The sequence below is a fragment of the Colias eurytheme genome, chromosome 4, assembly GCF_061535395.1.
Source record: "Colias eurytheme isolate Ceu_HAF_F1 chromosome 4, ilColEury1 Martin Lab GWU primary, whole genome shotgun sequence".
NCBI classification, from domain to species: Eukaryota; Metazoa; Arthropoda; class Insecta; order Lepidoptera; family Pieridae; genus Colias; species Colias eurytheme.
Genome location: NC_142983.1, coordinates 2,847,878 through 2,861,638, shown reverse-complemented (window position 1 = coordinate 2,861,638; position 13,761 = coordinate 2,847,878). Strand labels below are relative to the sequence as shown.

The window sequence follows — 13,761 nt, the reverse complement described above, 5'->3', positions numbered from 1 at the left end:
AAATCTCAAAAACGGTACATGTTAGAGAAAAACTTTCAAGGAAAAGTTGAAAGGCCATACAATTATCTACAAGTTGTACCTAAATCATTTTTTCCTATATCCTACCGTTTCTGAGTTATACGCAGTAAAACATGATTTTGGCTCAAACAATTTCCTCATCAATCGATCAAAAAATATTTCTTTCTTCCAAAAAACTCAAATGTGCAACTTGTGACCAGTACTGATAGATTGCTCTTAATTAGTTCTATAATTGGTAAAATAAACACATTCCTCCATGGAAGCCTTTAGGAGGAATCGATTGTCAAAATATTATATTAGGGCAGTTTGAGTTACTGAACTTGATCTTTTTATTTTTTTCTTCCAAAAAACTCAAAAGTGCAACTTGTGACCGGTACAGATAGATTGCTCATAATTAGGTCTATCATGGCTAAAAATACCAGATTCCACCACGGAGGCGTTTACGGAGAATTGAATTTTATCAGGGTAGTTACGATACATGAACTTTTTATTTTTTTTTTCTTCCAAAAAGCTCAAAAGTGCAACTTGTGACCGGTACAAATAGATTGCTCATAATTAGGTCTATCATTGATAAAAATACCAGATTCCACCATGGAGGCGTTTACGGGGAATTGAATTTTATTAGGGTAGTTAGTTAAAAAGTTCATGTATCGTAACTACCCTAATAAAATTCAATACCTCCTAAACGCCTCCATGGTGGAATCTGGTTTTTTTATCAATGATAGACCTAATTATGAGCAATCTATCGGTACCGGTCACAAGTTGCACTTTTGAGTTTTTTTGGAAGAAAAAAAATAAAAAGTTCAAGTATCGTATCTACCCTAATAAAATTCAATTCCCCGTAAACGCCTCCGTGGTGGAATCTAGTATTTTTATCAATGATAGACCTTATTATGAGCAATCTATCTGTACCGGTCACAAGTTGCACTTTTGAGTTTTTTGGAAGAAAAAAATAAAAAGATCAAGTTCAGTAACTCAAACTACCCTAATATAATATTTTGACAATCGATTCCTCCTAAAGGCTTCCATGGAGGAATGTGTTTATTTTACCAATTATAGACCTAATTAAGAGCAATCTATCAGTACCGGTCACAAGTTGCACTTTTGAGTATTTTGGAAGAAAAAAATAAAAAGATAAAGTTCAGTAACTCAAACAACCCTATTATAGTATTTTGACAATCGATTCCTCCTAAAGGCTTCCATGGAGGAATGTGTTTATTTTACCAATTATAGACCTAATTAAGAGCAATCTATCAGTATCGGTCACAAGTTGCACTTTTGAGTTTTTTTGAAGAAAAAAAATAAAAAGTTCAAGTATCGTAACTACCCTAATAAAATTCAATTCCCCGTAAACGCCTCCATGGTGGAATCTGGTATTTTTATCAATGATAGACCCAATTATGAGCAATCTATTTGTACCGGTCACAAGTTGCACTTTTGAGTTTTTTGGAAGAAAAAAATAAAAAGATCAAGTTCAGTAACTCAAACTACCATAATATAATATTTTGACAATCGATTCCTCCTAAAGGCTTCCATGGAGGAATGTGTTTATTTTACCAATTATAGACCTAATTAAGAGCAATCTATCAGTACCGGTCACAAGTTGCACATTTTAGTTTTTTGGAAGAAAGAAATATTTTTTGATCGATTGATGTGGAAATTGTTTGAGCCAAAATCATGTTTTACTGCGTATAACTCAGAAACGGTAGGATATAGGAAAAAATGATTCAGGTACAACTTGTAGATAATTTTATGGCCTTTCAACTTTTCCTTGAAAGTTTTTCTCTAACATGTACCGTTTTTGAGATTTAAGCGAAAAATGAAAAAATGGACCCATTTCCCCCCTCCCCCCACTCCGGGGCTCCTCCTAGTGGCCCGGGGTTTTAGTATGTTTATTACCTAGGGACTCTTGACATGTTTCCGAAGAAACATCTTACGTTACTAACTCACGCACTCTAGAACTTTTTATTCAATGGACTAATACTTGATCTATTGAACTAGAAGTGTTATCTGTATTGCAAGATCGTTTATTTGCCACTGCAATAACAGCTATGTATCAAATGAATGTATTTACTAACACTGCGTTCAATTTAAATGAGCTTAAAACTAGCTGTGTCCCGCGGAATCATCTGCAAAACTACGGGCATAAACTGTTATCTTATTACAAACTTATAGGTCTGTCTGTCAGCTTTGTACTTCTCTTGTAGTCTATTACATCTTCCCTGTTGATCTCTCCACATTGGGCAATTGATTATGAGTTAGGGAAGTCACTCAGTTTGGCATATTGTTGCGGGGGACCTTGGGGGGTTAGTGTTTATAAAAGATCCCCGAGTCGCTTCTATTATGTTTTGGGTTTGGCCACCTAGGTGGTTTTGGTTGGTAAGAATCCCACATGCTCTACAATTTTCTCTCAAAGAAAAATGTAGAGTATTTTTCGAAAAATTGATCCCCATTAATAAAAGAAATAAAAGGTCTGTCTGAATGGTGCTTTCTTCGGCTTAACACGCGAGGCGCTGTTAGTTTATTTTATTCATGTTTTTCTCCGTGAAATTGTTGTGTTACGATACATTACATAATGTGAACATACGTTAGTTGGTCTTCGTTCGTCGTCACACAAAAACTGCTTACGCTTTGAGCTGAAATTTGGTTTGCAAATAGCCTTTTTATGCTGATAACACGCAATGAAAATTCGCGCTCTGAAGCTTGTTAAAATATAACTAATGTGCAAAAATTTAATCTTAGTGTCCATTAAGAATTTTTTCCCCTAATTATGCTTAATGTTTCAATTTTACGTAATAGCTCAGATAATATAATTCAATAATTGGTATGTAATAGCAAAAGTACACATTTATGTAATAAATTCAAACTACATCTGTAAATCTGTAGGTAATTAAAATTCTTATTTTATGTTGTCCGCGAACAAAGAAATTTTTAATAACATGTTTAATTAATCTATCTGTCATGTCAAATTGTTATGTTTGAAATACATTTTTTATGTTTTGCTCATTGAGATACATGTACTAGTACATACTAACTCAATGGTTTTGCTAGACGTTTTATTTAGTCTGCGGCGATATCATTTGTTTTGTTTCGCTTTCGCAACAGTATAAAAAAGATATTTTGTGTATATTGTGTTTAAGACTTAGGTTTAAGACTTGAAATGTGAATTAATTGTTTAAATATAAAACAGATAATGGATGCTTGAGTTATGATATACAGTATGTCATTTCTCAAAAACACAATGGTATTTTTTTAAATTACCGAGTTTCACAGAAGTTGCTCTACTATAAAAATTATATTATAATTTATATTTGTACATAATAATATCTATTTATTAATATTATAAGTTAAATCTTAAACCAATGTTTGCACTACAAAAATATATATCTAAAATATGGATGGGTTTGAAATAAACCTTCGATTGTAATCCATATAGGATTATAAATGCGAAAGTAACTCTGTCTGACTGTATGTTACTCAATCACGCCTTAACTACTGAACCAATTTGCATGAAATTTGGTATAGAGATATTTTGATACCCGAGAAAGGACATAGGATAGGTTTTAACTATGCGGGTTTTTCTTTGACTGCGCGGGCGATGCCGCGGGCGGAAAGCTAGTATAATATAATTTTAATGTCAAATGATCCATTCAATAAGCGATGTAGTTGCAAAAATGTGCAATAAATTACAATTAAGAAATTGAGAATAAAAGATACAAAGTAAGCAAGGAGACGTGTGTTTTAGCACATTTATAAAATAACCTCTCAGTTATATGCCAGAGTAATAAAGTCTAAAGTCTTTACTTAGTCACAAATGAATCATTTAGATAATATGAACTTTTGTTAACCTAAATCTTATTTTGCGCAATTTTTGTGTGTTATTGCATTTTAGAACAGCGTGGTTTGGAATAAATTTAATGATGAATAAACTTCGATTTGCTTTAATCAGCATAATTGTCAATTGATTAACAAATTACATAGCGTTTGATGAAAAAAAAATGTCGTAAATTGTAGTTTTGGTACTTAGGTGAAAAATAATTTATGCGTTGTATTTACAAAATAAATCTGAATTCAATTCCAAATTAAAGCAGCCACTATCAAAAACACGAAAAAAATACCGACCGAATTGACCAAATTATGTATAACAAAAATGCTACTTACAATTATAAATTACATAGGAACCTACTTCAAAATATATATGGTTAGAGAATATAGAGATATGTTTTGTTCTAAATAATTGCGAGTCTAGCGTGATAATTATTGATGTTAATTAAACATGATTATCAAATATTTAAGCAATTTATGATTGAAATTTTATAAAGAAAATTGGTCTCGTATCTATGATACTAATAAGTTAATAATTTAATAAGCTAATTAGAGATGTTTATAAAATATATTAGAAATTCATTAATTACATATAACAATGTAAACAAAATCGCTCCCACATTTTCATGAATTACCAAACACGTACTATAGACAACATAGAGTATGTGCCAAATGGCGCAGAGGTCCTTGCCCGTAGCCACAGATTAGAGAATAGTTACTTCGTAACCGTAGCACAGACAAAGAGCACGTGTGTATGACGTATGCCGATTGGTCACAAATAGCGCGAACTTATCAGTGTCAGTGAACGCGTGACGTCATCACAGCTGATAGTCGGATATAGGTTGCGAAACTTTCATTCGGCATGTATTTGACTATTTGGTAAAAAGTATGATAATTTTGTATGTTTTTCTGTTACACTGGACTGTGATAGTATACGAAGTACGAACGCAAAATGCGTTTAAAAATTACGTTGTGTTTTCAAGCAACAGTTTATATAAGCAACTGCACTTAAATTAAATGTTAGTAACAAAAAGATTTCCTATAATATGTGTTTATGGCTTAGTTTATGGTATATAATTTAATACTTTGTTTTTATAGGTACCCGCCTGACATCACTTGATACAATTTGCACATTGGCATTTACGATGTTATGTCTGGATATAAATTATTATAAAATACCCATAAAATAATATTTAATTATGTGCGTCGAGTGTATGTAGGTAACCAATTAACCTTGACTAAAAGAATCTAATAATTGTGATATAAAGTTATGTTACTGACAATTCTAACGATGAATAAAATATATAAAACATTCACGTTTTCTTGCAAAACTCCATCAACTCCAAACACCTACATCGATATTTTTTTTTTCAATATTTCTCATGTGTTCTATTACAAATAGTTAACCATGTATGTACATTATAAATTGAACTTAAGCTTATCAATATTTTCATGTTATTCCTAAACTTACAGGTACTCAAATCTTTGTGTTATTTATTATTTATGGCATTTGTGCATTATGCACATATGTATTATGTATTTGCATAACGAATTCTAGCGCCAAAACGTATCCATTATTAATTATTATAATCAACATGAATCACAGAAATTATACAACAAAGGAACAGTCATCCAACAACATTTGGTCGTATGTAAAAATTGAGGAAGTCAGTATAAAAGTTCCGTAACAATTATGCAAAGCATGTTTACAAGGTTAGGTTTCGTTTGTTTATTGCTTGAGAGTTGAGACGGTAACCGATATTTCTGTATGTATAATGTTTATGTGACTTGTAATTTTATTCGAGCCGCTTGTACTGGCTTCGTTCACTGCTCAGGCTGCTACGACTCACGAGATAAAAAGAGTGTGTGTGCCGAGCACACGTGTCAGAAGTGGAACTTCTTTGGCAAGATTCAAAGATACAAAAATCGTCGCCGTACGCCATAACGTGATGGTATTGCCATTACGGTATGGCCTTGAAAAATATGTACTTAATATGCCACTTGGTAATAATAATTTATAATAAGTAGTATAATAATTAATATAAATATACTTAGTTTTCTAATAAAAAATGTTTTATAAAATCCGTGAATTACTTTTTTAGTTATGTAACTTGAACACTACTCGAGTTAGTACGGTCTACTAACCTAACATTACAATTTACAAACAAACAATCCATTCAATTCGGTACAGTTAACCTTTACTGAAATTTTATGTTCATTATTTATGTTATTTACATTACATCATTATTTATGTTATTTCAGTAAGCAACGCTCGTTTTATGCATTAAAAAATCTCACGTAATAATGATGTCATTGCAATACCCACAATTTCTGATTTATGAGTTTTATTAAGTTAGAGCGGGGGCACACGATGCGTTGCGGCGGCGGTGCGGCGCCGGAGCGGTGTCGCTGCGTCGTCTTACATAGAAATATCTGTGGCATGTCACACGATGCGCTCCGGCGCCGCACCGGACTTGTAACCACCAAGACGAGGCGGGGAGGGGTGAATGCGGTGCGACGTCGGAGCGGCACCGCTCAGTTGTTTTGCGTCACAAGGAAGGACACGCTGTGCAACGCTGCTACGACGCCGCTGCGACATAAAAACGTTACGGCGCCGCACCGCTCGTGTGCCCACTGACACGGTGAAATCTTTGCGGTGCGGCGCCGCAACGCATCGTGTGCCCGCGCCCTTAATCAAAAATGTAATACATATATTATCATAGTATTACCACAGATAACATAAAACGAAGGTTTTACTGCAATAATTATTATTCTTAATCCATGACCTCTAAACTCTTGAATAACTACCGAGTTTTCGTTTGTTTTACTTTTCTACGAATTATTTTAACGATAGAATAATTATAATTAATATAATGTCATCGAATATGATTAAAAATATACGGAAGCATATTTTATATTTATTTTATAACTAGATAATGTTATGACAATAAATATTATAAAAAAATACGCGTAATTAAATAAATCGTATTTTATTTCGGATATCCCATAGTTTCTGTTACGGTTATATAAACATCTTCATTGGTAATATCCGATTGCGAAACTGAATTTATAAATTAGACGTATAGAAATCGTTTTCTTGTATAATAAAAAATAATAATTTTAATATATGTACCTCCTAAACTTTAACATCCCTTACAATAAGCTTACAAGGCTCAACAGTGGCCCGAAATTATCTACTGATTTATTAATAAATACTCTAGTTAGCAACACGTTTGAACAAAGCATTGTATACGCAAATTATTTTATCAGTATAAGTGTGGGTGGATGTAGGTCAGGCGATTAAAGTCTAATTTATTTGTTAATTAGGCGGATCCACACAGAGCAAGCAAACTCGCGAAGCTGTGCTCGGTCAGTACAAAAGAGCCACTAACATATTTCATAGATCTCTCAACAGCTGAAAGCTGACACATCAAAGGTTCCTCAGTTGACATTCGACAGTTTATTAGGCGACACAGAGCGATCAACCTCGCTAAGCGATAGCTGACTCTGACACAGATTGAGACTGCTCAATCTGTGTGAACATAGATCGGCCGAGGAAAGGTCTATATTATAGAGCTCAAAAATGACGGCTGACAGCATCAAAATATGTTCCTCAGTAGTCAGTTGACATTCGAGCAGCCGTATTTTCCACGCGAAGCTCCGTGCACGCGACTCCTCCGAGGAAAATAGCGGCACGGGAACTTTCTTCGGACACGCCACGTCAACACAGATCGAGCAGTCTAGTACAGCAATTGCCTCGCGAGACTACCCGCTCTGTGTGGACCTGCCTAATTAACCGTCGTATATCAACTGAGGAACCTTTGATATGTTAGCCTTCAGTTGTGAGATCTATTTTGTTAATCGCTCTTTTGTATGTAAATTCTCAGTATCAGCAAGGAGTTTCGCATTGCCTTGATAGTGGTAATCACATTGATGTGGGTGAACAATAATAGGTATTATAAGGCTGAAGAGTTTATGTTGTTTGTCCGCGCTAATCTCAGAAATTGGGGGATTGATGTGTTCTAAGCTCTTGTTCTCGTGTTCTAGGCTCGTCTTTATCCATTTTGTGAAAATAAGAGTAAAAAAATACTCCCACTTTTGGTCATCCATAAAAGGAATAGTCCTGAATGACTTTTGACTGTTTAAAATATGTATTAAATTTAAAGTCATCTACATTCGTAAGACAAAAATCTCATCGTTTGCAGATAAAGCTATAGCTATATATAATGTTAATTAAGTATTAACATACATAATAAATTAACGTCAATGTATTTCTATAATGCATAATATAAATGTACCAGGTATTCATATATTATAAAATATCTCATATCTGTGAATTAAATTTTTTGTAGCTATTATTTTTTGTAGGTATTTTTCTTGATAAATTATATCACGTCCCGTCTAGACGCGTTTAATGTGATGTATGTTTTTTTTTTATCGCGAACCATTTTGTTATTATAAATGCCATGTCTAATAAGTATGTCCGTTTTTAGTTTTTTCGTTATAATTCAACTGTTTCAGTTAAAGTGGACGTATCTATTTTTCCTTAAATGGTAAATTATTTATTTCACAAAGTATGCAAAACATGCTATTACCAAACACGCTCCAAATGCCAAAATAAATAGCAAGTAATCAATAATTATTGTTTTGCATAAATGTGAGTTTTTACTGAAAAATGTTAAATTTAGGTTATTATTACACATCACATACCTAACAGTGCTGTAATGCATTCATGTAGAAAATAGAAACACCGCATTTTCCTATAATATTTCACAATATTATAGATTACAGGATTTAAGTATTTGAATCATCATTTATTTTATTATTTTGAAATTTTTATGGGTAAGCAAGCAAAGGGCCTACCTGACCTTAATCAGGAGACAGTCAGGTGGTGCTTGGCCAGACTTTTAATCTTCCTTGGTTTTTCTTTTTATGTAATAATTAAGGGGAGGAAAATAGGACAACAAAAAAAATTATATGAACATAATCTTCTTATATATAAAATTCTCGTGTCACAATGTTAGTCTGCATAGGTACTCCTCCGAAACGGGTGGACCGATTCTCATGAAATTTTCTGTGCATATCGGGTAAGTCTGAGAATCGGCCAACATCTATTTTTCATATGTACCACGGGCGAAGCCGGGGCGGACCGCTAGTAATATATAAATATATATGAACCTATACATCTATCTTAATACATAATACATATACACATTGTATCTGCGTAGTCGGCCTCAATACTAACACAAGTTTTAAATGCCTATAACTAATATAAGTTTTAAATTTTAATTAATGGAACTCATATATCAAATACGCGGAAATGCTATATCGCGATGATAAAGACAACGCTTTTTGAGATATATAAACTTTATCCTTATATCCATTTAAAAAGAACTTGTACGCAAACAAAATTGTATTGTTTATCCTTGAATGCTAATACACATAAATTAATATAATTAACGTATTGATCTAAACAATTGCGTAATCTAAATGCAGTACAATCTAAGTATATAATTAAAGAAGTAGATAGCAATATATCTATTCTAATTTTAAAACTTAAATAGACGATTAAACCGAGACTAAGTCGTGGTTTAACGTGAGGTTTAAACTTGTCCTATGGTTGAACGTTAAGATTTAAGTCCATGTTTTGTAAATTCATCGTATGTATTTCTATAATGCATTATATAAATTTATTTAATGTTAATTATTATATAAATAAATTTGATAATAATTATATTTAAAAAAATTTGCAATTTTGTTATGATACATTTGTAGATTTGATTTAATCTGTGTCTAAATGACTTCTTGGTTCTTATTAGTGCTGGCTAATTAAAACAATAATAATATTTTTAAGTCGTTCATCAATTAATTCCATGAAGCAATTCATGAAATGAAAATTGATGCACAATAATTGCAACCTCAAGACGGGCTGAATCGTAACTTTTAAATGATTTTTGCAATCTGTATCAACTAATAACATAGGTACGTAGTACGTACATATTATATAATATACAATATACATGTACCTACGCATTTAAAAAATATTCGATTTTATCAGGAAAGAATATACCTATACATAAAGATAGTGATCAAAAATTGATATAGATATTATGTAGGTCTCACTCATTATTTTTGAATTCTGGACAGTATTTATACCTTTTGGTTTTGATTTACAAAATAAAAAAAAAACTTATTAAGTATGATTCATAACAACAACAACAAATCTACTAAAAAATATTAGTTCATAAACTTGAAAACTACAACAAAATGATTCCAGTACAAAATCAGACTGAATCTGTGCCGTAGAAACAGTAGGTAAACAATAAAATTGATATCAATTATCATATTTATATTTTATACCATTGTAGACTTATATTTACACGATCATAATATTTGAATAAATAATAATAATGTATCATTATATTGACTTTTCGTGATGATAAAATGTTCATGACGTGCGAAAGGTTATAAAGTTCGAATAGATACCGGAAATTCTTAGTCGGCTAATATATAGATAATAATAATAATTGCAATACCACAAATCAAAATGTCACCCTCAGATTCTTGATAAGAATATATTAATTAATAGGGACTATTAAGAACCTATTATTGATTGAAACAATATTTGAAAATACCAATCTTAATATGTATTTAATAAGTAGTCATAAAATAGTCAATTAGGATTAAGAAGTAGATATTTATCATTCCGTTCTCTGACAACATAAAAAATAACACGTAATTTTTTAGAATAACAACACAACAATCTCATTTAGGTGCAATGTATACAAAAAAGTTGTTTATTTCACAATATTTTGGATTTTATTATCATCACTATCCGGGTTCATTCGTTTTATAATATTTCTATTGTTAGTACCTTTAAAACCTATTCAGTATTTAGATAAATGTAAAAATATAGCCTATACTTTAACTCAATGCCTATACTTAGGTATTTTTCAGAATAATAACTGTTTGTCATTCGCGAATGGACTTCGAACCAAAACGAGATATGAATTATTGTACTTTGAACATTTTGTAAACATTATATCGGTGGGAATTAGCTTTATCAATATTTGAATTAACTTTAATTGGACCGGACATGAACATATTCGCATTTGGTGAATAATTTGCGTAACTGTTTTTGACAATGAATTACGAAATTGGACGTTTATTATGTTGTTCATTATTAAATGCCACCCACGTGATTAGACGACATGTATAATGTATATAGAGCCATTTTAATTTCGAAGTTTATAAAGTGTACCTAGATACCTACTAATTCTATGCACTGGGCACATTAATGTTATGTTATGGAAAAATTTATAAAACCATTAAGTCTATTTTTTTCTTATTTTTGTGTTCATCATCATCATTGTCTTGTGAACTTGTCCACGGCTGGACATAGGCCTCAGTCAGGGCACGCCACAACAATTTTGTTTTTGTGTTCAATTAAAGTCAATGTCTGAATGCAAATGTCATGCAACAACCAGCTTTTATACTTATAATTTACACAAACTTATAAAAAAAAACTTAAAGGAAACTTCGTTAATCAGCTGACCCATTTCCATACAAAGTCCAATTTTTTTTCAACAAATTCAGCAAAGTTGTAGAACAAAAGTTGTTCAGTTTCATGAGAAGAAGCTCCTGTCAAAATTCGTCTGACGTCTTACCAGTCACCCTGTATAAACGTTATATACAGAACAATTTAATGCTAAAACCAAGGCTAAAACATACATAGACAGACATTTCTGTCTAGCCAATTTAATAACAACGTTATGTCATGGTTATGTCAATATATTTCTTATTTGTTTTCCTATCTTTCCAGGTACAAAGCAAATCCTACACAATGTGAATGGCAGGCTCCGTCCCCGCCAGCTCATTGCTATTATGGGCCCGTCGGGAGCTGGCAAGTCCACTTTACTGGATGTCCTCTCTGGATATCGGATATCTGGTGTTGGTGGCGCCATCTTTATTAATGGCAGAGGAAGAATTATGAGTTAGTATTTACTTATTTAATAGACTTGGTTCTTTGTTTAAATTGTTGTTCATGCCAATTGTACGTATTCGACATTCGTTAATTTGTTAAAATTATTTGACAAATTCACGAATAGCCATTAGGCTAAGAATTATTAGAGAGCGTTGTTTTTATCCGATAAGTAAAATAGTAGGTAATTGATGAAATAGTTTTATAATGAACTAGCTTCCGCCCACGACTTTGTACGTGCATCCCCGTTTTTCCCCGTTCTCGCAAGAATTTTGAGAAATCCTTTCTTAGCGGATGCCTACGTCCTAACATCCACTTTAGGCTGTGCGTTGATAGATCACTATATCAGTCACCTTTGAGTTTTATATACATATATTATAGATAGATATGCAATCTATAAAGTATAATCTATTGGTATTCGATTACATAATTAACTAGCCTGCAGATTTGTCCGCGTTGTCTAAAAATTAACAAATCCATGTAGTTTACGAACATACAGACAGAGAGACGCAGCGAAATACCTTCTTTAAAAATATGTTTTATTTTAAACTTTACGTCTTAAATTTATAATAAGAATAATTTATTTTTTCAGAACGTTTCAAGAAAATGTCGTGCTACATCCAACAAGATGACAGACTCCAGGGCTTACTAACAGTGGGAGAGAACATGGCTCTCGCGGCTGATCTGAAACTACCCACAAAACTAGACAAATACGAAAAGGGTGAAGTTGTAAGTATTAATAATCTATTTGTATGTTTATCAACCATTTGGTTTCCATCGAACAAGCGAAAACTTATGGGATCACGGGCCGTATTTTAATTAATGACCTCTTATTTCCAGATAGATTAATCGTTGAATTTAACTGACTGGCAAATTCATAATATTATGATCGCAATAACCAACCATTGTTAATTATTATGGTATTATATGAATTTGCCAGTGAGTTCAATTCCTTAAGAGGTCATAATACGGCCCAGATCGTGCCGTGTGTGAAAATGTACTGAAATTAAATTATTGAGTCATTGAATCGATTATACAAGAAAAAAATTGGTTGTCTGTAATGTAAAGTCGGTTTACTGACGATAGTTGAACGTGCCAACGTCCGATTGTACTTCTTTGTCGCTCGTTCCGCGCTCTCGCTTGCACTTCAAGCCTTACATGGAACGCCTCAGAGCGAGGTAACGCCGCATGAGTCATGTTTTTTCGTGCGTGCAGCCGGCGCTATCGAATTATAAGACGTTGTCACGTCAAAAATACTATATTATGCAACTTTATAGAAATACGTCGAATCACGCGTGGTAGGGATAGAAAAAGATGGCGCGTAACGGAAAAATTTACATTTTGTTACACTAATTTTTTTTCCAACCCCGATAAAGAAGTTTCACTTCAAAAAGATGACGTTTTAATGGCAATTAAAATGATAAATGACTGTTTGTCGTGCGAATGATGAAGAAAAAACTTCTTGATTATATTATGTTCCTACGTAAATATTGTTGCAAATAATGTTTTTGTTTTGTAGTTAAAAATTCCTAAGCTTATCAAATTTAAATTAGTTTTTAAGTACTTTTGTTTTGTAAATATATTTTGTGGTTTAAATATGAAACACGACTGTGCTTCTTTATTTTATTTATTTATAATAAATATCTCGATTATTAAGTTTGAGTACTTACAAAAAATATATATAATTCTCCAATTATTTCATTTACCTTTAACATTATTTAAAGTGATTTCCGCCATTTTCAGATAGAAGACATTCTCACTAACCTGGGTCTATACGAACACATGAATACCAGGGGATCACAACTCTCAGGAGGTCAGCGGAAGAGATTGTCCATCGCTTTGGAACTCATCAACAACCCCCTAGTCATGTTCTTGGATGAACCAACTACGTGAGTATATTGTTAATTTTATGTATCTTAAATCAAATACATATTTTG

General features: G+C 32.4%; 1 protein-coding gene across 1 annotated transcript in view; it reads left to right on the top strand.

The window, feature by feature from the left end:
- The window catches only part of LOC149908804 (ATP-binding cassette sub-family G member 4), a 35,803-nt gene that overhangs the window by 16,337 nt on the left and 5,705 nt on the right, over positions 1 to 13,761 (top strand). The window contains exons 2-4 of the mRNA XM_090120373.1: positions 11,666 to 11,836; positions 12,417 to 12,553; positions 13,568 to 13,713. Coding sequence (XP_089976499.1) covers positions 11,666 to 11,836; positions 12,417 to 12,553; positions 13,568 to 13,713 — 454 coding nt within the window. The remainder of the gene's footprint in view (positions 1 to 11,665; positions 11,837 to 12,416; positions 12,554 to 13,567; positions 13,714 to 13,761) is intronic.